Source organism: Bubalus kerabau, chromosome 11, assembly GCF_029407905.1.
Source record: "Bubalus kerabau isolate K-KA32 ecotype Philippines breed swamp buffalo chromosome 11, PCC_UOA_SB_1v2, whole genome shotgun sequence".
Lineage (NCBI taxonomy): Eukaryota > Metazoa > Chordata > Mammalia > Artiodactyla > Bovidae > Bubalus > Bubalus kerabau.
In genome coordinates, this window is record NC_073634.1 from 104580976 (window position 1) to 104608065 (window position 27090).

A 27090-nucleotide genomic window follows, 5' to 3' on the forward strand; every position below is an offset into this window, starting at 1 on the left:
TGAAGAAATTCTCACACTGTTAAGAAATTTCTAAGACCCACAACAGATTTCCCAACCTGGGGATCTGGCAAAGGGACCGAGAACCCCCATAGAATTTAACTTTGGAGGCCAGTGGGATTTGATTACAGAACTTACACAGGACTAGGGAAACAGGCTCTGGGAGGGCACAAACAGAACCCTGTGTGCACCAGGACCCAGGAGAAAGGAGCCATGACCCCACAAGAGACTGCCCCAGACTTGCCCGGGAGTGCCCGGGAGTCTCCGGGGGAGGCGTGGGTCGGCGGTGGCCTGCTGCAGGGTCGGGGGCACTGAGTGCAGCAGTGCGTGCAGGACCTGCTGAAGGAGGTCGCCATTATCCTCACCACCTCCACCTCCACCTCCACCTCCACCTCATATCCTCCACCTCCACCTCCACCTGGCCTCAGGTCAAACAACAGGGAGGGAACACAGCCCTGCCCATCAACAGAAAATTGGACTAAAGATTTACTGAACATGGCCCTGCCCATCAGGACAAGACCCAGTCTCCCCCACAGTGAGTCTCTCCCATCAGGAAGCTTCCGTAAGCCTCTTATCCTTCTCCAACAGAGGGCAGACAGAATGAAAAACACAATCACAGAAAACTAATCAAGCTTATCACATGGGCCACAGCCTTGTCTAACTCAGTGAAACAATGAGCCATGCCATGTAGGGCCACCAGAGACAGACGGGTCATGGTGGAGAGGTCTGACAAAATGTGGTCCACTGCAGAAGAGAATGGCAAACCACTTCAGTATTCTTGCCTTGAGAACCCCATGAACAGGATGAAAAGGCAAAATAATAAGACACTGAAGATGAACTCCCCACGTAGGTAGGTGCCCAATATGCTACTGGAGAAAAGTGGAGAAATAACTCCAGAAAGAATGAAGAGACAGAGCCAAAGCGAAAACAACACCCAGTTGTGGATGTGACTGGTGACGGAAGTAAAGTCTGATGCTGTAAACAGCAATATTGCGTAGGAACCAAGAATATCAGGTCCATGAATCAGGGTAAATTAGAAGTGGTCAAACAGGAGATGGCAAGAGTGAACATCGACATTTTAGAAATCAATGAACTAAAATGGACTGGAATGGGTTAACTGAATTCAGATGACCATTATATCTACTACTGTGGGCAGGAATCCCTTAGAAGAAATGGAGTAGCCATCATGGTCAACAAGAGAGTCCAAAATGCAACTTGGACTTGGGTTCAATCTCAAAAATGACAGAATGAGCTCTATTCATTTCCAAGGCAAACCATTCAATATCACAATAATCCAAGTCTATGCCCCAACCAGTAATGCTGAAGAAGCTGAAATTGAATGGCTCTATAAGATCTACAAGACCTTCTAGAGCTAACATCCCCTAAAAATGTCCTTTTCATCATAGGGGACTGGAACGCAAAAGGAGGAAATCAAGAATACTTGGATTAACAAGAAAATTTGGCCTTGGAGTACAAAATGAAGCAGGGCAAAGGCTAACAGAGTTTTGCCAAGAGAACGCACTGGTCATAGCAAACACCCTCTTGCAACAACATAAAAGAAGACTCTACACGTGGACATCACCAGATGGTCAACACCGAAATCAGAATGATTATATTCTTTGCAGCCAAAGATGGCAAAGCTCTATACAGTCAGCAAAAACAAGACCAGGAGCTGACTGTGGCTCAGATCATGAACTCCTTATAGCCAAATTCAGGCTTAAATTGAAGACAGTAGGGAAAACCACTAGACCATTCAGGTATGACCTAAATCAAATCCCTTACAAGTGTTGGAGAAGACTCTTGAGAGTCTCTTGGACTGCAAGGAGATCCAACCAGTCCATTCTGAAGATCAGCCCTGGGATTTCTTTGGAAGGAATGATGCTAAAGCTGAAACTCCAGTACTTTGGCCACCTCATGTGAAGAGTTGACTCATTGGAAAAGACTCTGATGCTGGGAGGGATTGGGGGCAGGAGGAGAAGGGGACGACAGAGGATGAGATGGCTGGATGGCATCACTGACTCGATGGACGTGAGTCTGGGTGAACTCCGGGAGTTGGTGATGGACAGCGAGGCCTGGCGTGCTGTGATTCATGGGGTCGCAAAGAGTCGGACACGACTGAGTGACTGAACTGAAACGAACTGAGTGACAAATAGATTCAAGGGATTAGATCTGATAGAGTACCTGAAGAACTATGGATGGAGGTTGATGACATTGTACAGAAGGCAGTGATCAAGATCATCCCCAAGAAAAAGAAATGCAAAAAAAGGCAAAATGGTTGTCTGAGGAGCCCTTACAAATAGCTGAAAAGAAAACAGAAGCTAAAGGCAAAGGAGAAAAGGAAAGATATACCCATTTGAATGCAGAGTTCCAAAGAATAACAAGGAGAGATAAGAAAGCCTTCCTCAGGGATCAATGCAAAGAAATAGAGGAAAACAATAGAATGGGAAAGACTAGAGATCTCTTCAAGAAAATTAGAGATACCAAGGGAACATTTCATGCAAAGATGGGCACAATAAAGGACAGAAATGGTATGGGCCTAACAGAAGCAGAAGATATTAAGAAGAGGTGGCAACAATATACAGAAGAATGTACAAAAAAGATCTTCATGACCCAGATAATCACGATAGTGTGATCACTCACCTAGAGCCAGATACCCTGAAATGAGAAGTCAAGTGGACCTTAGGGAGCATTACTATGAACAAAGCTAGTGGAGGTGACGGAATTCCAGTGGAGCTATTTCAAATCCTGAAAGATGATGCTGTGAAAGTGCTGCACTCAACATGCCAGCAAATTTGGAAAACTCAGCAGTGGCCACAGGACTGGAAAAGGTCAGTTTTCATTTCAATCCCAAAGAAGGGCAATGCCAAAGAATGTTCAAACTATTGCACAGTTGCACTCATCTCACACGCTAGCTAAGTAATGCTCAAAATTCTCCGAGCCAGGCTTCAACAGTACGTGAACCATGAACTTCCAGATGTTCAAGCTGGATTTAGAAAAGGCAGAGGAACCAGAAGAGATCAAATTGCCAACATCTGCTGGATCATAGAAAAAGCAATAGAATACACAAGAAAACAATAGAAAAACATCTACTTCTGTGTTATTGACTATGCCAAAGCCTTTGACTGTGTGGATCACAACAAACTGTGGAAAATTCTTCAAGAGATGGGAATACCAGACCACCTGACCTGCCTCCTGAGAAATCTGTATGCAGGTCAAGAAGCTACAGTTAGAACCGGACATGGAACAACAGACTGGTTCCAAATTGGGAAAGGAGTACGTCAAGGCTGTATATTGTCACCCTGCTTATTTAACTTATATGAAGAGCACATCATGGAAAATGCCGGGCTGGATGAAGCACAAGTTGGAATCAAGATTGCTGGGAGAAATATCAATAATCTCAGATACACAGATGATACCACTCTTACGGTAGGAAGTGAAGAGGAACTAAAGAGCCTCTTGATGAACGTGAAAGAGCAGAGTGAAAAAGCTGGCTTAAAACTCAACATTCAAAAAACTAAGATCATGGCATCTGGTCTCATCACTTCATGGCAAATAGATGTGGAAACAGTGAGAGACTTTATTTTCTTGGGCTCCAAAGTCACTGCAGATAGTGACTGCAGCTATGAAATGAAAAGATGCTTGCTCCTTGGTAGAAAAGCTATGACTAACCTAGACAGCATATTAAAAGCAGGGACATCATTTTGCCAACAAAGGTCCATCTAGTCCAGGTTTTTCCAGTAGTCATGTATGGATGTGAGAGTTGGACTATAAAGAAAGCTGAGCACCGAAGAGTTGATGCTTTTGAATTGTGGTGTTGGACAAGACTCTTGAGAGTCCCTTGGACTGCAAGGAGATCCAACCAGTCCATCCTGAAGCAAATCAGTCCTGAATATTCATTGGAAGGACTGATGCTGAAGCTGAAACTCTAATACTTAGGCCACCTCATTTGAAGAGCTGACTCATTGGAAAAGACCCTGATGCTGGGAAAGATTGAGGGCAGAAGGAGAAGGGGACGACAGAGGATGAGATGGTTGGATGGCATCACAGACTCGATGGACATGAGTCTGAGCAAGCACTGGGAGTTGGTGATGGACAGGGAAGCCTGGTGTGCTACAGTCCACAGGGTTGCAAAGAGTTGGACACGACTGAGCGTCTGAACTGAACTGAATTATTCACATCTGCATTCATCATGCCTTTATTTCTCCCTTTAAAAAAGTTCTCCCTTGGGACTTCCCTGGTGGTCCAGTAGATAAGAACCTGCCTGCCAATTCAGGGGACACAGGGTCAATCCCTGGTCTAGGAAGATCCCATATGATGCAGAGCTAAGCCTAGGCACTACAACTATTGAGCCCATGCTCCTCAACAAGAGAAGCCTCCACAGTGAGAAGCTCCACACATCGCAGCTATAGAGTAGCTCCCACCCTCTAACTAGAGCCTTTTCACAGCAACGAAGACCCAGTGCAACCAAAAATAAAATAATGAAAAAAAAAGCTCTCCCTTGGCCCCGCTACCCTCAACAACTATCAACCTGTCTTTGCTCTGTGTTGCAGCAAAAGCCCTCAGGGAGCTGCTCGTGCCCACTGCGTCTACTTCCTCTCTGGCCCTTCTCTCTCACATCCCCTTTCACTTCCAGCGCCGCCCTGAAACTGGTCCAGGTCTCCAGTGAACGCCACAGCCCTAAGGCCAGTGCTCAAGTCTCGGTCCTTACGTGACTTGCCCCGATCAGCATCGTCTGTCAGCTCTCGTCCTATGCCCCTGACACTGCACCCGGTTCCCAGGACAACACAGTCTCCGAGCTGCCTCCTGCCTCACCGCAGGGCCTTGCTCATCACCCCAAACTCCTGATTCTGGGGTGCCCCAGGGCTCAGTCTCTGGTTTCCTCTCTAACTCACTTCGTCAGTAATCTCTCTCATCCAGTCTCAAAAGTCAAAGACCCTAAAAGGCCAAGATTTCTTCCCTGAAATCCAGACTCCAACACTCATCCTGCCTAGTGACCACCTCTTTTAGGTCTCTAATAGGCACCCCAAACTCAACCTGTGCCAAACGCAACTCCTGACCCCCTCCCCCAACCCCCGGGTCCCCATCTGCTCCTCTGCACTCTTCCGTTTATAAGACAAAATGCCCAGACCAAAACACCTCTTCTTCTCTCACACCCCACACGTCACCCCTGAGCAAATCCCACTGGTCCTCCCTTCAAACCCCATCACCCACAAGGCTCTGCTTCGTCCTGACCTCAGTCTCGCTGGTCCCTCCCAAGTCTGCTCCAGCCACGCGGGCCTCGCAGCGTCCTGTCGGCCCCGGCCCTCTGCACCAGCTTCCCGTTCTCCAGAGCGCACGTGCCCACATGGCACGGCCCTCCCACTCGACTCCTCAGAGCTGAGCCCTCTCCCCTCTCCAGCCTCTGCAACACTACCAGCCCCTTTCCCAGTCTGACATCCCCTCCCTGCCTTCTTTCTGTGATGCCTGTCATCTAACAGATTATATATTTTACTGTTCATATTAAACTATACACTTCAGAAGCCAATGATGTCTTAATTTTTCATTAGATATCTCTTGTGCCTAGAACAGTGCCTGACACAGGAGCCATTCAATGAATGTTGTTGAATGGATGAAAGTCTGTCAATCATTGAATTAGTATAGAAACGGTGGAATGTTTTTGCTATAGTGCCCCATTTAATGGTAAAGGAAAACCATTTAAGGCCTCCATATTCAAAGTACCAGGTTCTTCAAACCTTCCACGATCTCTTTCTCATTGTATTTTTACAGATAAAGACCTGAATGGTGTGATAGGCTAGAAAACAGAAGGTTCAGCTTAAGTAATCTCAATTTTAAAAATGAGGCTGTTAGAGGGTGATATTTAAGTCCTTTCTCTGGCTTGAAATGTGAATAGTTCTGGTGACTGACAAGTGACCTGCTTCTGAGTTCCCCGGTAATAATGACAGCTGCTGCTGCTGCTAAGTCGCTTCAGTCGTGTCCCACTCGGTGCGACTCCACAGACGGCAGCCCGCCAGGCTTCCCCGTCCCCGGGACTCTCCAGGCAAGAGCACTGGAGTGCGGTTCCATCGCCTTCTCCGAATGATGACAGCAGAGAGCACCAAACCAAAAGGACCCCGCAGATCAGGGTGAGCACACGCCTGCCGGCAGCCCGAATCCTGTCAGCCTCTCGGTTGCACGTTCCTTGTACATAGCCTGCAAGGGAAGAATGGTTTTCCCATCTGCCATAAAATGGTTTCACCTTAGCTGGTCATTTAAGTACCTACATAACAGGCTTGATTTTGCCTCTTGCCCTGCAAAGCCTACAAGATTCACTACGTGGCTCTTTAAATTTACCCACTCCTGACAAAGATGAGCCATCCTAAAGCAAATTCCTCAGATGTAGACTACAAAAATCCCCAGACACAAGGACCTAGGTATTTCAGCAAGATGTGACTTCCAAAACTAAGTGCCCTAACGTAACTGCCCAAAGGTAATTAGAGAAAAAGCGGCCAGTGGCCACTGCTATTCCTAAATACTGGTAACACCCTCCATGCGGCTGGAAAAGAAATAGCCAAGCACGGAAATGTATTTTACGCATGTTCCCAGGGTAAAGCATATCCTAAAACCAATGGCTAGGGGTAGATATTGTTCTAAATTTGGAAATATTTGGTGACAAAGCGAAGTTTCCTTCCCTTTTCTTATCCACGCCCAAAACAACACCCCATGTTTCTCATGAGAAAAATTCCATCACACTTACAGCTTCCATTTCCTACATTTGATCTTTCACTTAACAACAACAAAAAAAGATTAATGGAAGCCCATAAAGTATCCAGATCTCTTAGTACCAAATCTGGCATACAAGAAGCTACCAGCGTTATTGTACTATTATACCCAATATGTTATTACTCTATTATTAGTACATCTGTCATTGTATCACATTATATACTTTGCATATGGTAGATACAATATATAACATATTATAAACACAATGTATTGAACATATATTCTGTAACATGTAAATATATCTATAAATAGAAAATATATAATCATCATATATACAATATGCTGTATCATTATATATCTTTATTACATACATTATATCACTGTTATATTACTATCCTAACACTAAGCCACGAAGTGGCTGGAGATACTAAGTCACAAAGTAGTTGCAAGACTTCAGACAAGTTATTTCACTTTTTTCCCCTCTGTTTTTTGGCTGCACCTTGCAGCTTGGGGAATCTCAGTTCCCCAACCAGAGACTGAACCTGTGCCCCTGCCCTGGGAGCGCTGCATCTTAACCACTGGACTGCCAGGGGAAGTCCCACTTCACTTCTAAGCCTCGATTTCTTCACTGGCAAAATGAGGGAATCATTTTAGAGTTTTACCACTCTTTTCTAGCCCAAGACTAATTCCAAAAGCATGCTAAATAACCTTTGCTTTGAAAACTTCTCCTGCCCGGAAGCCTGTGCATGGTCACACCCAATCACGACTTGGAACCCCACAATGAACGGGTGTGGACATCATCTTTGTCCATCACAGTAATATCCTGATGTTCTGTACTTGTTGACCCAAACTGCCCTTGCAGCAAGGTTTGGAGCAAGCAGTCTAACAGCATATCTATTTTAATAACAATTGGGTTGGTGCCCAATCACGTAGGAGCATTTGGGGAAATGGTAACGAATCGTCCCCCAACAGGAACAGGAAAGAGGAAGGGTCGGTCCTCCGTCACCCTGCTGAACAGCGAGTGTCACGCTGATGACGCTACTGTATCATTTCTGGGCTCACTCTGTCCCTTTCACGTGAGGAAATCAAAAGTGTTTAATAATCACTGCTCCCTGGAAGGCAAAAGACAAAAAGTTGTGATGGTAAATGAGAATCCCTGAAATCTTATCATGCCTTTTCTCTGTGAAACTCAACACTTGAATGAGACTGAGCCAAGTCCAATGCAAAAGTCCATGGGAAAACAGAAATGTGAAACAAAAATAGATTCTTAGCCCTGACAATGGCTCCTGAACTTCCCATCCCCTTCTCTGAGCCCCATGCCTGCATCATGGTGGCATTAACAAAACCAGTTTAAGTTTTACAAGGAAAACAATCTCAAAATGACAACACTCAACGCGGATGTGCTTGTGGCTACCTGATAAATTTATGCATCGCTCGTGAAAATGTTAACACATACATGCCTTTAGGAAAAACAACGCAGCAATAGCCCACGGCAGGTTCCTGGACTGGGAACTTTACCTTGAGAACTCGTGCTAAGGAGATCATCGAGCAAATCACAAACATATGAATACAGCTGCTTATTGTTACCTTATCTCTTACAGCAGAAAGAGGAAAACAATGTCAATATCCAGCAGCGGGTGCACGATCTACCAAGTTACGGAAGAGCAACGTGATAGAATGTCACAGTCCTTACAGGAGCGCTAAAGACCACACATGGAAAATACGCATGTGAGTGCAGCAGCTCTGGGAAAGATGGCCAGTAAGATGGCCAGTAAGCAGCTCGTCCTTCGGCTCACCTACCAGGTTTCAGACATGCAAGATGCATTCTCCTCTTGGCATTTTGTCAATTTTTTTCCAATTTCTTCTTTCATTACATCTTTTCACCTAAGATAAAAAGTAAATTCCCTGTACTTAACCTAAAAATAACAATAATAAACTCTTACTGATTGTATACTACTTGTCTGGTACTGTCCTAAGTATTTTACATGCATAAACCCCTTGATCCTCGCATCACCCCGTGAGGTAGGTACTATCTACAAAGGAGAAAACTGAGGCCCAAGAGTTAAGGAACTTGCCGACCATCAGCCAGCTCGAAGTGGGAGACCAAGGCATCAACCCTGGCACCTGGGCTCCAGTGTACAGGCTCTTAACCACTTTGCAATTAGGAAAGAGACATTTCAACATTATTCAGGATGGGAAAATGGATTCTCCTGGTTAGTAACATATTCCAGTTAACTAGGAACAGCTCAACTATGCCCAGTCCTGCAGTAACTACTTTCAAAGAAATTCAGCACCATACAAAGCACCCCGGGGACCACGGTGCCCAGCAGCACCCATGCCTTCTGCAGGCACTGAACAACAGGGAGCTCGCACACGCCAACAGCCGTGATCGGTGTGGATGGCCACGGATTCACAGCTCACCAGGCACCTCTGAGACCATCTGGCATGTGATCCCTTCAACTGAGGGAAGGAAGTGGGTAGTTAGCCAAGCTCCCACTGCTAGCTGGCCTGTGTAAAACCAGGGTTCGTTCTATTACGCAACGTGTGATAACACGAATGACTATGATTCATCAAGTGCCTGAGTATGCTAAGGGCTATGACCCTTTACATATATTATCTCATTTAATTGTGCACAACAGTCCTTCGAGGTATGCATTATTATTAATGTCACACAGAAATCAGGAAACAGGTTGGGATATGTAAAGTCGTGTGGCTGGCCTCTCTCAGTGGGAAGGCCCTGAGTGGGGTGCCGGGAGCGCAGCACCCAGCCCTGCATGTTCTGGAGCACGTTCCGGAGCATGGCAGCCCCCCAGAGCGATGGAGTGAGGGCAGACAACAGATAGGGGTGGTGGTGTGGGGGGAAAGGAGGCCAGCTCCAGCTGCGGCCAGAAAAGCCATCAATGGTAATGATCTGGCACACTAGCCAGCTTGGGACAAGCTTGTAGAGGCAAGTCTAAACACTGCTGCTGACTGGAATTCAGACAATTATAAATCTGCCCCTGTGGCAGAGGAACCAGAGAGCGTGCTGAATTTATGCAAATCCGTGACTCCCCACCCCCACCCTGGCCAGGCACCTCCTTCTCGGGGCTGCAAAGCCCACAGGCACCCTAGCCTGGGAAGGACACTTTTTACAGTCAGCGCTTCCACTGAGGGTGTTTGTTTCACTCACTCACACCCAGCTGTGTACAAATATGCAAATCATTAATATTTCCATTTGCCATGCCAGCGTGGCCTCACACTGGGGGGTTTTCTGAGGGAGATAATTCAGTGTGCAACTACAGCCACGACGTTTAATTCCCAAGGAAACGTCTGCTCATGTTGTATTCCCCAAAGCCAGGATAACCACCATCAGCCACCCTTCAAGTTATTCCTGGCGGGGGGGGAAGGACCAGAAGAAACAAGGAAGTCTTCTGAGAGCAGGGGATAACAGGTATATTTCACAGAAGTTCAGTGCAGCTCTAGGCTGAAGGCTTCCCCGGATGTCTGGGTCAAGCATCAACAACCAAACGCTGACTAAATGATTTAAGTACCTTTAGTGAAGCAATTTTTTGCACTGTGAACAACTGTTGATAAATTTAGTCTTTGTGAATTCAGAACTGCTGTGGGACACAGGAGGTTGTACCCGTTTTCATCCCCCGATGTCTCTACTTTGGGCAGAGAACCGCAAAGCCGGAAGGCCAGCACCAGTAGCACCTACCACGCACCAGGAACCACGCAGCGCCTTTCATACCCCAGGCACACCTGTGCTAGACCCGGGAGCCAGGCAGCACTCAGCTTGGCCACCGAGGGCCATGTGCTGGGCGGGTGTGGAGGGCAGAACCACAACCCCGACAGACAGCCCTCGGGTTTTGATCAGGTCATGCAGTAACCAGAATTCACTTGTTCAAAGTCAGACAGCAAGACAGGGCAGAGCTCTGGCTGGCTGGACTATGGAGGATCATAGAAGCTACTGCCTTATCCCATCTCCCATCCTATATTTTTGGGCAGGGACCTGCTAGAACTCAGCATGGTAATACAAATGATTCCAATTTATCAACTATGGCAACTATTCATTAGTGTAAAAACCAAAAAAAGGCTGTACTGTCTCTTTCTTAAGTCTTGGGTTTTGAGAGCTGTTAAGAAAAACTAGGATTGTAAGAGTCAGAGAGTGTAACGTTGGTCCCTTCAAAGGGTCTACGGCTCACACTGTTTAAAATCATTAGAGAGACATTACTGCGTGTAAAATGCTCTTTTAGGGGGACAGCAAGCAGAGACAGTGAGAGTCATCTTTCTCAAACTAGTATTTTGTCACCTCAGTTTCTTAACTGCCCAGATCACACAACATGGGAGCAGAAACATAAATGGTCTAAAAAGCAGATAATGATTTCCTTTAAATGTCCCTTCAGAATTTATTCTGGATCTGACCTTCCTAATCACGACTGTCTGGCTCAGGTTAAAGTCTGCCATGGCAGGCCAACAGACAGGCTGGACAGCAGTCAGAGGGAGCCGGGGCCGTTGCAGCAGCCTGCAGCCACCACACACGAGGCCAAGACCCCGTTTCACTTGCCCCTAAAGCAAGGCACTGATTCTACGCCGCGTGCCCTCCAGCCTGAAGCCATCAAGTCAGTCCCTGTGATTTCATGTTTGTGCTGAGCCTGGACTTCACATCAGGCTCAGGGTGGTGACGAGAATTCACAAAATCACTCCTGAACACTGTTCTGAAATTACTGTATCAAAACATCAATAGCCTTTACTGACAAAGACAAACTGGGAAGAACAGATAAACTCCACACCCCTGTTATTGTGGGTCCTTGGCAGAGCATCCACAGATGTTGGATCGGAGAATAAACTGCAGGTACGGGATCTCCCATGCACAAACCAAATCCCTACACTGGCAGAAACGTGCTCCTGGTCCAAAGGATCTGTGAAGACCCAGAAATCAGCAGCAATTAATTGCTCTTTCTACCCCCAGTTCGCTGTGGATTCTGAAATCCCTGCCATCAGTCCCTCTCACTTACATTTCTGAACACAAGTAAACAACACAACACAACAGCTTTCATTTTTGTCTGTAAACCCAGCTGCTTCCAGTGGAAATGTCAAGACGCTTTCATTCATACATTTTCCTAAGGAAAACCAGAGACAACTTGAAAGTAAGTAAAATGTTAAATTCCTGTTCTAACACTGGTGATTTGTGTTATTGGATCATGCGGCTTTTCTTCTCGGTAACTGGAAATACCAGCCCACATGGCAGTAAGAGACAGTGTTGCATCCCAGCCCACATGTAAACACCCGTGTCTGCTAAGAGTCATTCTTTTGAAGGACAAAGTATTATGACATAAAAAGCAACTGCTTTTTTTTTTTTTTAATGTTTTTCTCCCCCAAGTGGGTAAAGTACATTAAAGAAAATATAACAAATCTCATATATTCATTACCTGTTTTTCTTACCTATATGCAAGTGTTCACTCACTCACCTGAACCATTTTAGAGTAAAATTATAGCCAGTATAACCCTTTCCTCCTAAATACTTCAGCATGACGATACCAAAATGGACATTCTCCTACATGACTCATTACCACCAACACACAATGATTTTAGCAACAGTTTCCAAATACCATCTACCACCCAGTTCATATTCAAATTTCCTGGTCTGTCCCTCAAATGTCTTTCATCGTTTTTTTATTCAAAGCAGGATTTGATAAAGGACCAGAAAGGAGTACCTTTTCCAAACTAGCTCGTTGACTGATGGAAACTTAGAAGGGTAATGGTAAGTTCACACCCCACTGACTTTTTTTCAAGAAGAAAAAAAAATTATCCATAACCTGACCACAAAAGACAACTATTACTGACATTCCCATGCGTTTCTCCCAGTTTATTTTTTCTGTTCGTAAATGCACACTTGTGCACACACTTGCGATCAAACTGTCTTGCTACAGGTCAGGTGCTACCTCCCTTCTTTTTTGGCAAGTGGGCATCAAAGAGTCCATACCTGATGAAGCCCTGTGGGCACTATCTTTGGTATCTTGGTGCCTACTGGGTCTGCGAACTGCTGGCCTGCTAGGTTAATAACAGTGAGAAAGGGCAGCGAGTGCCCTGGGACCCTGCTCAAGGGTCCTCCAGTTCAGGCACACCGCAGCACACTGCTGTGGCCCCTCTGGCTTCTTCCTTCTCAGAGCTAACGCTAGCACAAGCCCGAGTGACACGGAGGAGGTAGCAATAGGCGCTGCTGTCCTGTATCATGGACGTCGAGGATAGACAAACACAAGGTTGTTCTTCAAGGTTGTTCTTTTTTTTCTTTAATAGGAGATACTTTGAACTCTTTGGAAGAAAGATGCTATATATTTAAAAGCTATTATTAACATTCTCTAAACCAAACTGTCACTAAAAATGCAAACTCCTGGATATCAAAATTTTTCTTTGGGATATTTTTTAAAACTGAAAAATTTCAACCCAGCGACATGTGCTGCACTAAATAAAAAAATCTCAAACTGAACTAAAGTTTTCAGCCAAGTCAGGCCATCACAGAGATGCAAACCATTTCATTCCTTAGCAGAACTGTCTGTTCATTGTCTCCAGACCATGCTGAACTGGAAGCACGGTCTGACCTGCAGGCTCAGGTCTGGTTTTACACCGAAGCATCCCAACAGATGGCAGCCAAAGCCCTTCTTCCTGGGTACAAAGTGCGGGGTCTTCTTACCTTGTTTCCAGGGACACAGGTGGCTTCGTTTCAGGGGCTTCTGTTTTTCAACAGCATTGCCCATTCTAAATTAAGCCAGAGGATCACAGAGCCCTTCCAAGCCCAAGTGTCTTTGCTGAAGAGCAAATACAGACCAAGTCACCAGCTGGACAGGGATTCATCTCTCAGACATCCCCATCACCCAGCGGCAAGCCCGTGCAAGAAAGACTTGAACTCTGCTCTGAAAGGTCTTTGCCTCCTGCCTCTCCAACTCTCTTCACTTCCAGGGAGGATATCAGAATACAAGCCTTGTTACCGCCCTGGTGGTGGGTCTCCGGACCGGTCTATTCTAGGAGCACCTCCTCGGCTTTCCTGACACTCCAATACTCATCACCACAGCAGCAGCCTTGGAGACTGAACTTCATTTCCAAACCCCATCAAAGCTGCTTTTCCTTGGGGGAGGAGTGGGAAATCACATGATCAAGAAGCTGAAAGCTAAAAATAGACCAGTTTGGGGGTGTGCCACAAGAAACATTGTCACAGAGACCCCAGGGTCACACCTTCTTTTTAAGGTTCTAGCCCTTAGACCAGTGTGCATCACGGGACAAGTTCCATCGGCGAAAACAAACTGACTTCATTAAGACTGTGTTTCCAAGGGGAAAAGTAAACAAACATCAAAATGCAAGCTGCACTTCAGTTTCCAAAGAAGAAGAGCTCAGAGGACAAACAGGAATTTGCAACCTCAAGCTCCAGTCATACAGTCTACGTTGGAATTAACATTTCTGGAGAAAATGCTGGACCACCTAAATTCTGAACAACAGATTTCCTGGAAGAAAAGGCATGAAATCATACACTTTTTTGTGGGGGAAAAAATTAAAGAAAAGAAAATGTCAAGGTACACGGAAAGATTTCACTGACTGAGATCCCAGAGCCTGAGGGCAGAAAAGCTCTCCAGGAATCTCTGGAGCGCAGGCGGTGGGGAGACTGAGGCCCCACCCCGGGCCCGATTCTGGCCTGCCCGCAGAGCACGGCGGCGGCGGTTGCCTCATCTGTTAGCTGCGCAGAATGCCCAAGTCCCACCTCCTTGGCTGCGATGAGGACCAAATAAGACAGACACTTAGGAGTCCCCTCAGGACATCGTTACTACCATCAGGTCACACAGTTTTGACTGTGAAACTACAGTAGCTCGGAAGGCAGATACCTGGCTTCAGCCAATTTGGCCAAAGGCACGCAATCAAAGTGACTGGAGGGTAGGATGGGGGAGCCAGAGTAAAATTTAAAGACAAAAAAAGGCCCATGGAGCCAGAGAGATGGCATCTAAAAGGCACTCAGTGCGCCAGGGCTTCCACTGCTCAGCGTGCTGCACCACGGCCGGGGCGCCACACCGGCCACGGCCCCTTCCAAGGGAGCAAGAGAATCCTGCCGGCGTATGCAGGACCAAAGAAGCCACATCCAGATCTCTACAGGAGCCTGAGGTTTCTGATTCCCATCTACCAATACAGACGTCATTTTCACACGATCATGGCCCGAGAATCCAGACTTCTCAAAGCCAATAGCATGTGTCTGTTCCACTTTCCCAGTGACCAGGCGAGAAGGAGAGCGGGTGCTTCAGGGAGGGCACTGCCACCCGCCACCCTCACACTGTGCATGGAACGCTCCTTCCAGTCAAACCACAACCACGAACTGGCAAAGAGCACAGACCCGAGCCTCAGCCACCTGGAGGGGCCGCCGACACCCAGCCGCAGCTCAAACACCCACAGCACACCCAGCGCCCCATCCGCATCGCCATCAGTGACGGCCCCACCCTTCTGACACATTCTGAAGGGCCCTCAGTTTCCTTCCCCAAACCGTAATAATTTTCCTTAGGCAAGCGTTCAGTGCCAGATATGTCTGACCTCATTTCTTCCACAAGAAATTTAGTTCAATTTATCTATAGAAGCACAATAGATCAAAGAAGTTCTACTTTAGAACCTGCATCCTAATGTCTCTTTTCACCTAAAGAACGTTTTAACATATCAAATGCTCTGCACACAATGCCGCCCAGCGCCACCAGAGTACCCGGACACACAGATGCCTAATGACGGATGAACAGACAGGCAGACAGGAGGACTAAACAAATGAAGACGTCTCTGCCCGCCCCAACAGATACAGCCTACAGTGGGTGAGCCAGAGCTTCTAGTCCGCAAACAAACTCTCCTTGTGGCAAGAGCCAGGGCACAGGCCACCAGAGCACTGTTCCGTCCGCCTTCGCCACTCCTCAGCTCAGGCCGAGTCCCCAATGGGGAGCGTCACCCGCATCTTTCTCAACCCCGTTGGTCTGCAGAGCCCCTGACGTTAGGGGGTGGCCGGGTCTGGGTCAGCTCCCCATGTGCCAGAGCGCGCACGACAGCGGTTCACTGCTGGAAGCCGGGCTTGAGGCCGACTCCGCCACTGCTGAGCTAGAGGCTGCCACGTTCGACCCCTGAGGAAAAGATCCCCAGCTCCAGACAGCTGGGTTACTGCCGAACCTTCCAAACCACCTGGAGATGTCCCTGAGAGCAGCTCTGAAGGGAGGACCCTGTGGGTCAGCTGTGTCTCAGGGGACCGCGGCCTCCCAAAAGGATTCCCTGTGAACTGCAGGGGGCTGGGGACAGGGAAAGATGAATCCGACGGCCTTTTCTTAGATAGCGTCTCCGGGTTTGTCCCCGAAGGGCAAGTGACCATCTAACCCACAGCTCAGGGGGGACACGGGGCTCTCGGGTGAGAGCGGTCAGAAGGGAAGCGCCTCCCGAATGGCAAGCACACGGCCAGCATCCTGGCCTCCATGTCCTGCGCAACCACCCCGAGGACGCCGCGAGGTAAGGCTGCTGTCAGTCAGAGCCCCCGGGAGCGGGAGCATGACTACCACAGGCCCCAAGTCACCGACTCACAGAACAGCAGGGCCTAAAGGACACAGACGGACAAAACCATCTTCCCTAAGAGCTTGGGGGGGTCAGGGGGCGGGCAGAGCCGGGGTCAAGGCGCCACCCTCAGTGACACAGCCAGATCCAGACCCCAGAATCTTAACTCTTGGCTGGGCAACCTGCCACCTCTCCCTCCTGACCAGACAGGGGAAGGAGCGGGAAACGCTGGCTTTGGAGGAGAGCTGGCCCAATCTGGAACTCTAGCTGGGCACCTCCCAGCTGAGTGACTTTGAGAAAGGAACTTGACCTCCCTGGACCTGATTTTTTCATATGGAAAATACGTACTAGCAGGTTGCCTACTTCATAGGGCAGTCTAAAGCTTTAGATGATATTTTAAAGGTGCCTGGCACACTTAAATAGTTACTGGGTTTCTTTAATATTCTTTTATCATCTATGAATATCCAACTTTAGAGACAATACATTAAAGATCAATTATTTGCCATCATGAGGGATATTTTCCTTCTGTATCAGTAAGATTCACTGTAACATTCTGGTAAACAACCTACTCCCTTAGTGCAAATAAAGTTTCACTTACAAACATTTGTTTCATCAGAATAATACAAGCAACATAAGCTGGGGAGGTAACACTGCGTCTATTGATGTCTCAAGTGTTTACAGAGTCCTATTCTCAATGCAGGGATTCCCTGGTGACTCAGTGGTAAAGAACCTGTCTGCCAAGCAGGAGGCATGGCTTCGATCCCTGGATTTGTAAGACCCCCTGGAGAAAGGAATAGCAACTAGCTCCAATATTCTTGTCTGGGAAATCGCATGGACAGAGAAGCCTGGCTACAGCCCATGGGGTGGCAAAAAGAGTTGGACATGACTTAGGGACTAAACAACAACAATAACAACACCCTCAATGCAAGCCGCAACTGGATTCAGAAGAGACCTGCGTCAGGGAGTCCTGCAAGGCACTGCCCACTGCTCAAAAAAGAAAGGTCTGCGATGGCTGTCATGCACAACTTCAACCCCCACCCCCGCGGGCAGGAGATGGAAGCTGGGCTCGCCAGCGGGCGCCCAGAAGCTGACGTGTAGCTTTGCGCACGGAATTTGTCTGCTGGGAGGAAAGGCTGATGTTGGTCACTTCCCCTCCAGAGGAAAACACAACAATACAAGGAAGCACCAAGCACGGTGGGAATGTTCCAAACCAGGAGCTGCAGCTCCGTCCAGAGCGCAAACAAAGGGGAGGGCCGGCCCGGAGGCCAGACCGGCCAGACCGAGGCACAAAGTCTGGGAGCCAGTCTGCTCGGTGCCCTCGGCCCTGCTTTGAAGTGATGTTTCTGCCCAGCGCCACGGAAATTGCTGATGGCGAAGGCGCGTCTCGAGCAGTGCGTCACAGGAAACGCAGACCGGGGCTCTCTTACGACACACGCATGCACACTCACAGGTCAGTCTGACTGTTACGGCCTGAGTGGCCTGAGACTCACCCCACAAATGGGGAGACTCAGACAAGGCAAGCAAAGAATCACTTAATTACCACTGTAATCAGCGCTGAGAAGCTCAGGGCAGGGGAAGCAAGGCTAGCAGGGTCACCTAATCTAATCTGGGTGGTCAGGGAAGGGTGAGACTTGGAGGAGGAGCTGCCCAAGCACACGGGGAAGCACGTCCTGGGCCAGAACAGCATGTGCAAAGGCCCTGTGCAACTGGAGGTATGCGAATGGGGGAGGCGGATGGGGGTCAGGTGGGGCAGAGCCTTTGAGGTCCAGGGTTTCATCTCACGGGCTTCAGGGGATGTCCAAAGGGTTGACCAACGCACGTGCATTCATTTTCCTGGGAAGAGAAGTCCCTGGCATTCATTAAAGTCCCAAAGACTTCCAAAAGGTTGAAATCCACAGAGCTAGTCCAATCCTCTCATTCCAAAACAAGGAAACTCAGGTCCTCTTTTGAAGGAAAGACATCTTCCCAAGGGTTCACAGACAACCGGAGAACCCTCCTCACTGGATCTCAGGCTGGTGTTTTTCCACAGCTAGCCAGCTGCCTTCCTCCGGCAGGGGAACGTCAACAACAATAAAGCGCCAATCCTCACTGAACACGGATACTGCGTCCCACGCAAGACGGCTTTGTTTCTGTCCAGGCAGGCCCAGAAGCCACACTTGACAGAACGACCCGTAAAGCCCTCCAGTCCATCGCTCCTGGGGTCTGACCCAACCTGCAAAATACCAAGGGCAGGACCCCCGATTCCAAGGCACCCCACAGCAGACCGTGGCAGATGGTGCTGGCTCATGAAGGAAGGGCAACAGCGGCAGAGTCTCACTGCTCAGTCAGCATCTAGCCCTTTAAAGAAGCATCTGCTCGCTCGCTGTTCTTTCTGAAGTCACGACGGGCCAGGAACAAAACTGCAGGACACAGAAGGGAGGAAGCCCACACCCTCAACTTTATCAAATCCACCTGAAACTGAGAGAAATGAACTATTTTTTCAAGTGAACAAAAACAGTCATTTTCTCCTTGCAACTTACTTCACAATTACATGGACTACTCAAGGGAAAGTAAGTATGTGTGGAGAACACCTCCTGAGCTTTGATGCTTCCTGGAAGACCCAAAAGAGGAAGTCACCTCCCGGAGGGACAGGCATTTGAGGCCTTTGGGAGTCTAGTCCCCCAACTTCCTCTCTCACCTTCCTCTCCCACATCCCCTCTCAGGAGCCTTTTCTTTAGCCACAGGGGCAGTGCCTGGTGAGAACCTTCTCCTGTGAGCCCGCCTGTGCTGCGTCCCACCTCCTTCCTCTCCAGTAAAGCAGATGAAACCCAATGGTCAACATCTGGCAGACTGTCAATGGGTATCCATCAAGGGGACCCACAATCTCTGCTTCAGTTGGAATGTGACAGGTTCAGAAGAGGCAACACCCTCACTGGGGAAAGGTTCCCATCACCTTCCTCCCACCCTCAAAGCCCCCAGGATCTGTGGGCTCCTGCCCTTTACAGCGGAGAAGGCAATGGCACCCCACTCCAGTACTCTTGCCTGGAAAATCCCATGGATGGAGGAGCCTGGTAAGCTGCAGTCCATGGGGTCGCAGAGTCAGACATGACTGAGCGACTTCACTTTCACGTTTCACTTTCATGCCTTGGAGAAGGAAATGGCAACCCACTCCAGTGTTCTTGCCTGGAGAATCCCAGGGACGGCGGGGCCTGGTGGGCTGTCATCTATGGGGCTGCACAGAGTTGGACACAACTGAGGTGACTTAGGAGCAGCAGCAGCAGCCCTTTACAGCAGCCCACTCAGAGATGTCACCCATCGTGACCAGGCAGCCTCAGCACGGGCGGGGCTGGGGGGAGCCTCAGCAGCACTCTCCAGGGAACACATTCCTGGGTAAAGATGCACAGCCTTCCCCACTCTGAGGCTGAGCCCACCCCAACATGTGCTTTTGTCCTCTCATTCAACGAGAATCCGTGAGCTTCCCGTGTGCCTCCTGAGCTCCGGTGACAAGGCAGCCGACAAGGAGCTCACCTCCTTACGAGAGAGGAGAGCACACAAGCAGCAGCAAAGGAACATCACATTAGACACCAACAACGAAACAGAGGAAGGGCTAGGGGACAGTGAGGAGACAGCTTGACGGGGTGCTACCTCAGGCCCCGGGGGACCTGGGAGCAGAGGCCTGCGGGGCGGGAGGGGGCACCCGTCACAGTCACCCAGGGCAGCTCTGACTCAGGAGCTGCGCGCTCCCTGTGCGAAGCTCACCACCCCCACCCCGGGGCCATGCACTCCCTGAGCGAGAGGGTCAGCAACCCCCCAGGTCACAGGACAGCACACAGCGGAGGCAGCTCCTGAAACCAGGCTCCAGAGCCCCTCTTGGCTCCCTCTGGGGGCGGGAGGCGTCACCTCCATACCTGGGGCAGGCGCGCGCCAGGCCGAGGGAGGAGCAAGGGCACGGCCTGAGGCAGGAGTGTGCACAGGAGCCTCCAAAAACACCCAGGGGACAAGCTCAGGCAGCCGAGCCGCGGGGCAGAACGGCCAGGGACAGGACTGCGGGCGGGCCAGGCAGGGCTCTGGCTTTCGGTCACGGTGTAGAGCCACGGATGGCCTGGATCGGCCCGGTTTGATCTAATTCACGCTCTGGCTGCTGAACGAAGACTGGACAGCTGTGAGGGGGAGTGGGGACCCAGAAGCCAGTCGGGAGGGCACCAAGGCAGCACAGGGAGGGGCAGCACTGGCTGGAGCGCAAGTCAGCAGAGAGGGGTGAGAGACGGGAGGCCGGACACACCCGGGGTAAGCCCAGGGGACCCGCGGGTGGTCAGGTGTGGGCAACAAGAGAAGAGTCTGAGAGGACTCCCAGATTTTATGGGCCTGATCAGTTAGGCCAAAAATGTCATTATTCAGTGACTTCCCTGATAGTCCAGCAGCTAAGACTCCATGCTCCCAATGCACGGGGCCTGGGTTCAACCCCTGGTCAGGGAACTAGATCCCGCATGCCAGAACTAAAGCTCCTGCCTGCTGCAATGAAGACTCAAGATCCCACATGTGGCGACTAAGACCTGGCGAAGCCAAATAAACATTTAAACAAACAAAAAAACCTCTTTTAAAAAATGGTATTATTCACTGTCATGGACACCCTGGGAGGAGCCAGTGAGGCATGAAGTAAGGTGGTGAAGCAGGAGTCCTGGTTTAGTTTAGACACATCAAGTCTGATGCTGACAAGACAGCTGAGTGGAGATGTAAGCGGGCAGTCTGCAGTTCAGGGGACAGTTGGAGGCTGGACACGCCCATTTGGGGATGACCAGTATTTAGATGGCATTTAAAGACACGGGACTAGCACAGACGTAGAGAGCAAACTTATGGTTACCAAGAAGGGGAGAGGAGATAGGATGAATTGGGATATAAGGAGCGACATATACACAATACTATGTGTGAACAGGTAACTAATGATGAACTGCTGTATGTATAGCTCAGGGAACTCTACTCCACGATCTCTGGTGACCTAAAAGAGAATGAAATCTAAAAAAAGGAGTGGGTACATGTATCAGATCAGATCAGATCAGTCGCTCAGTCGTGTCCGACTCTTTGCGACCCCATGAATCGCAGCACGCCAGGCCTCCCTGTCCATCACCAACTCCCGGAGTTCACTGAGACTCACGTCCATCGAGTCAGTGATGCCATCCAGCCGTCTCATCCTCTGTCATCCCCTTCTCCTCTTGCCCCCAATCCCTCCCAGCATCAGAGTCTTTTCCAATGAGTCAACTCTTTGCATGCAGTGGCCAAAGTACCGGAGTTTCAGCTTTAGCCATCATTCCTTCCAAAGAAATCTCAGGGCTGATCTCCTTCAGAATGGACTGGTTGGATCTCCTTGCAGTCCAAGGGACTCAAGAGTCTTCTCCAATACCACAGTTGAAAAGCATCAATTCTTCGGCGCTCAGCCTTCTTCACAGTCCAACTCTCACATCCATACATGACCACAGGAAAAACCATAGCCTTGACTAGACGAACCTTTGTTGGCAAAGTAATGTCTCTGCTTTTGAATATGCTATCTAGGTTGGTCATAACTTTCAGCTTCCCTTGTGGCTCAGCTGGTAAAGAATCTGCCTGCAAAGCGGGGAGACTTGGGTTCGATCCCTGGGCTGGGAAGATCCCCTGGAGAAGGGAAAGGCTACCCACTCCAGTACTCTGGCCTGGAGAATTCCATGGATCATATAATCCATGGGATCGAAAAGAGTCAGACATGACTGAGCGACTTTCACTTCATGACTGATTCATTCTGCTGTCAGCAATAAACTAACAACATTATAGATTATACGCCAATAAAAATTTAAAAAAGAAAAAAAAAGACATGGGACTAGATTGCTGAGGAAGAAACTGGAGGACTCAGCCCTGCTGCTGCTAAGTCACTTCAGTCATGTCCGACTCTGTGCGACCCCATAGACAGCAGCCCACCAGGCTCCCCCGTCTCTGGGATTCTCCAGGCAAGAACACTGGAGTGGGTTGCCATTTCCTTCTCCAAGGCATGAAAGTGAAACGTGAAAGTGAAGTCGCTCAGTCGTGTCCAACTCTAGCGACCCCATGGACTGCAGCCTACCAGGTTCCTCTGTCAATGTTCCAAAACTGAGAGTCTGGAAGAGCAGAGAATCCAGAAAAGGAGGGCTGAGATGGATGTGTCTATGTGTAACCACAACACTTACACATTAAGACAAGTCAGAAGCTTGTTTAAAAAAAAAAAAAATACCATGATGTTTTTAAAGTACTAAATTTTAAACAAAATTTCAGTTTTAGAGTCTGGTTCTCAGGTCCTAGGTGCTTAGTTTTAAACTGTCTTGCTAATCATGGTGACAAATCAAACTAATCAATTAGCTAATGTCCCAGGGCACAATATACACTGAGTGTGAGATTCATCAGAGTTTTCCTCATAGCTGCCAACCTTCTGGGCATCTTCTTGTCAGAGCTAATTAGAGCACTGCCTTTCACCTCGAGAGCTGCTGACAAGAACACACGCTGGAAGAGGAGCTGTGAACGTCGTCCTTCTCCTGCTGGTCCCCTGTGCCAATCTTCTTCACTCTGAGGTGTCTGTGCTGCTCATCCATTTAAAAATGATTCGTGTCAGTACCGGGCAATGGTTTACCCTCATTCCTCCACATGCCAACCGGCTAAGTCACGTACACCTCAGCTTTCTCATCTGTAAAATGAAGTCACTCTCAGCTCCCCACGGTGCTGCTAATGGGATTAAATACACACAGTACAGCTCCTGGCATCAACGCTTATAAACTGTTTTCTACATCCCTCCTCACCCTCCAGGAGCCACTTTTCAGGTTAGATCCCGAGGAGTCTTTTCATTCCTCTCCACACTTAACTTTAAGCAGTGATTCCCAAGTGCCCCCATCCCAAGACCTATCCTACCAGCAGCACCTGGGCTGTCGTTCTGTCTCTCAGTCATGTCTGACTCTTTGTAACCCATGGACTGGAGCACGCCAGGCTTCCCTGCCTTTCACCATCTCCTGGAGCTTGCTCAAACTCAGGTCCATTGAATCGGTGATGCCATCCAACCATCTCATCCTCTATTGTCCCCTTCTCCTCCTGCCTTCAACCTTGCCCAGCATCAGGGTCTTTTCCAATGAGTCAGCTCTTTGCATCAGGTGGCCAAAGGACTGGAGCTTCAGTGTCAGCCCTTCCGATGAATATTCAGGGTTGATTTCCTTTAGGATTCATTGGTTTGATCTCCTTGCTGTCCAAGAGACTTTTGAGAGTTTTCTCCAATACCACAGTTCTAAAGCATCAATGCGTCAGTGCTCAGCCTTCTTTATGGTCCAACTCTCACATCTGTACATGACTACCGGAAAAACCATAGCTTTGACTATATTGACTTTTGTCGGCAAAGTAATGTCTCTGCTTTGTAATACACTTGTCTATGATCACCTGGGTACTTGCTAGAAATGCCAGCTCTCAGCTCAACTCCAGAACTGCTCAAGCAGAAACCAGGGGCTGGAGCGAGCACAGCAACCTCCAGGTGCTAAAGCCTGAGACGTACTGGAGAAGGTGGGTCGCATTCTGGGGCACCCAGCAGGTCCTCAGGACAGGGGCCCCCGACCTGTCCTGCCATCAGCACCTGCTAACATAACAGGCCAATCTGTCGTGAACACAAACTTCCTACCTTTCTGGTTGTTTTCTTTAAACATCAACTGTAGCACTTGAATAAAAAGTCTTCAAAAATTCAACCTCCATCCTTCTTTCTACAGCAACAGGGAAAAGAAAATCTCTAACTTAACCCGAGATTACTGGCCCCATATAATTATTTTTCCAATTCTCTCTGTAAGACTTGACACAAACACTAAGATCCTTCCCATCCGTTCCAAAGAATATGAATTTAAGATCTGGTTAATCTAACTTTTCTCACAAGGAAAATACATTCTGGTTGTTGTATGTACATGTTTATTGTTGCTGTTGTTGAAAAACCAAATCATCCTAGGTTTTGAGGCTTCCATGAATTCAGCGACCGGAATGTAAGAAGTGGCAGATGCCCACAGGGAGAATGGGGCCAAAACCGAACTCAGCTGACCCTCTAGGGACTCTACAGCCCTGATCCCGCCCTGGAACAGGCTGTATTTCTGAAACAGCTGTCTCACTGCAAAAACAAGACCCTCTCCAGCACAAACGTGTGGCACTCAGGAGCTGTAAATGATTCCTCCCCCAGTGTCTTCCAGATCAGGACACTTCTGAGAGTGACAGGGAGGGTGCTATTAATAATCCTGCCAGGACAGCAGGTGGGGCCGGGAGGTGAGAGCGTCACCCCATCTGTCGCGTCTGCCTGAGCCCAGTGATCTTCAAGCTCTTTTTCATGAGGTGTCCAGACGTCTAACTGCGAGGCGAGGCAAGAGTGATGTTTATAAGCAGAACTCTAGAGTCTGATTCTTCAACCAAAGGCTAGACCTCACATGGAGGGGAGCCCTGGACAGGCTCAGTGCAGACCCAGAGAGCAGGTGCCTGGCTCGGTTGCCACTGTGCCCCAGCATCTCTCGTCAGGAACTAAAGACAGCAGGTGCTCAAGAAAGCAGCTCAGAGCCTGAATCAAGGCTTCCTGCTCTATTTCCTTGACTCTAAAAGGTAAATGCCTTCATAGTTTCACATTTGAAATCAGAGTGTGTTGTTTTATAATCAACCCTGCTAAGGTAATTTCCTGAGAAGTGTTACTGTATCACTAGTATGTCTTACATGTGTTGGTGCCACAGGATTGAAAGACGCAGTGACTGCCTATCACCCCAGATTCATAGACATGCTCACGATACTCGTGGGATAGAGACTTGTGACAATCTCGAGGCGACAACTCCCAAAGGGAGGCACTGTTTCATCTAACACTACCAGCGCTTTCCTGGCCTTAAAACTCTTAAGAGAAAGACTGGACCTTGCTTCCGTAGGCCATCCTCTCTCGGCCCCTCCCCCAAGTCAATGATACTTTCTTATGAATGTGGCCAAGAGCCTGGAATCCAATCAAGCAGAGCTAGTGCAAATCCCATCTGTGCGGTCCAACTCAGTGGGTGCCGACGAGGACGGTCTCCAGGCAGAAGACTGGACGGAAGTCCCCGACAGGCTTGTGAGGATCTTACTAAGAGCCCTCAGCGTGTGCCAGACTACTGCACCCACTGAGCTCTGGGCTCACCTCGACCTCTACACCTGCAGGACTTCTCTCCCACTCACAGCACTGCCCTCCTCAGACCAAGGATGAAGGACGGGAACCAAAGGCTACCACAGGGCAGCAGTGGGTAACCCCCACTAGGACGGCCCTTAAGGAGCTGAGCGCAGCTGAGGAGTGTCGTGTAAGGTGGGGGGGGGGGGGGGTCGGGGGGTCCATCCTGGCTGAGAAGTTTCCGGTTCCATGGAAGCCCACATCTCATGATCACACAGGCTCGCCCAGTTATAAAAGTCGCTGCTCTCAGGGAACCCAGAGTATCATGTCCCATGGGTGCCTGTAGTTCACCTAGAGGTCCTCCCAGCCCAGATGTAATTCATTAAACCAGAGGTCATTTCTAACATGAGCACTGCTCCCTAGTAATATATAGGCATATTCCACCATTTAAAAAATGTTTTAATATAACTTACCATATTTAAGACTGAATAACTATAATACAAATAAATACTAAAAAATAATTGGTATCCACAGTACTTTTTTAAACGTATTGTCATAAAACTTACTGTCTTCACTATCTTTAAGTGTACAGGTCAGTGGTGAGAAGTGCATTCACACTGCTGGGCTACTCTCACCACCATCCACTCACAGGACTCTCTTTGTCCTGTAAAACTGGACTTAAACACTAATTACATGTTAAACAGTAATTCCCCATTCTCCCTTCTCCTAGCCCCTGGCAACCGCTATTCCACTCATTTTCTGTCTCAACGATCTGATTACTCTAGGTGCGTCACACAAGTGGGACTGTACAGTCGTTGTCCTGTGTCTAACATTTCACTTAGCACAAAGTCCTCAAGGTTCATCCATGCTGACAGGATGTCCCTCCTTTCTAAGGCTGGATAATGTCTCACTGTGTGCACACGTATCACACTTAGCTTGTCCATCATCTGCTGACGGGCACCTTTTGGCTATTGTGTGACTAATACTGCTATGAAATCGGGTACACAAATACCTTTTTGAGTCCCTGCCTTCATTTCTTTTGGGTCTATTACTCAGAAGCAGAATTCTTGAATCATACAGTTATTCTATTTTTAATTTTTTGAGAAATTGCCAGTTTTCCATAATGGGCGCACCATTTTACATTCTCACCAAGAGTGCAGAGGGTTCCGATTTCTACATGTCCTGCCCAACGCTTGTTATTTTCTCATGTTTTAAAGCAGACATCCTGATGGGCCTGAGGTGGTGTCTCACTGTGGTTGTGGGATACACGTGACTACTAATGCTTAGCGATGCTGAGTATTTTTTCATGTGTTTATTGGCCATCTGCATATCTTTTTTGGAGATGTCTACTCAAGTTTTTTAATTAGGTTGTTTGATATTTTCTGTTTGTCAAATGCAAGGAAACAGAGCTAGTTAACCAAAGTCAAATTCTATGCAGATAAACAATAATGATGTCCATACAATGGAATACTACTCAGCTATAAAAAGGAGTACACTAAATAGAAGCAGTAACTTCATGCACCTCAAAGGCAGTATGCTAAGTGAAAGAAGCCAATTTCCAAAATTGCATGCTGTATGGCATTCCGGAAAAGACAAAAGTGTAAGGACAGAAAACAGGCCAGTGGCACCAGCAGCCGGAAGTGGAGAAAGGGTTTGGCAGCAAAAGGACAGTGGGGAGCCTTTGTCTTCTTCCCTCCTGGGGCGATGGGACTGTTCTCAATCTTGATTGTGCTGTGTGTGTATTCAGCCACTCAGTTGTG

The 27090-nt window shown here is 48.4% G+C and overlaps 1 protein-coding gene across 5 annotated transcripts in view; it reads right to left on the minus strand.

Annotated features, from left to right (window-relative positions):
* Nucleotides 1–27090, minus strand: part of RAPGEF1 (Rap guanine nucleotide exchange factor 1) — a 137502-nt gene that overhangs the window by 98433 nt on the left and 11979 nt on the right. The window contains exon 1 of one of the 5 annotated variants that reach the window (XM_055541458.1): nucleotides 13370–17474. The exons of the other annotated variants lie outside the window; for them this stretch is intronic. Coding sequence (XP_055397433.1) covers nucleotides 13370–13433 — 64 coding nt within the window. The 5' untranslated portion in view covers nucleotides 13434–17474. Of the gene's footprint in view, nucleotides 1–13369; nucleotides 17475–27090 lie in introns of those variants that run through there. 5 annotated transcript variants of the gene reach the window in all.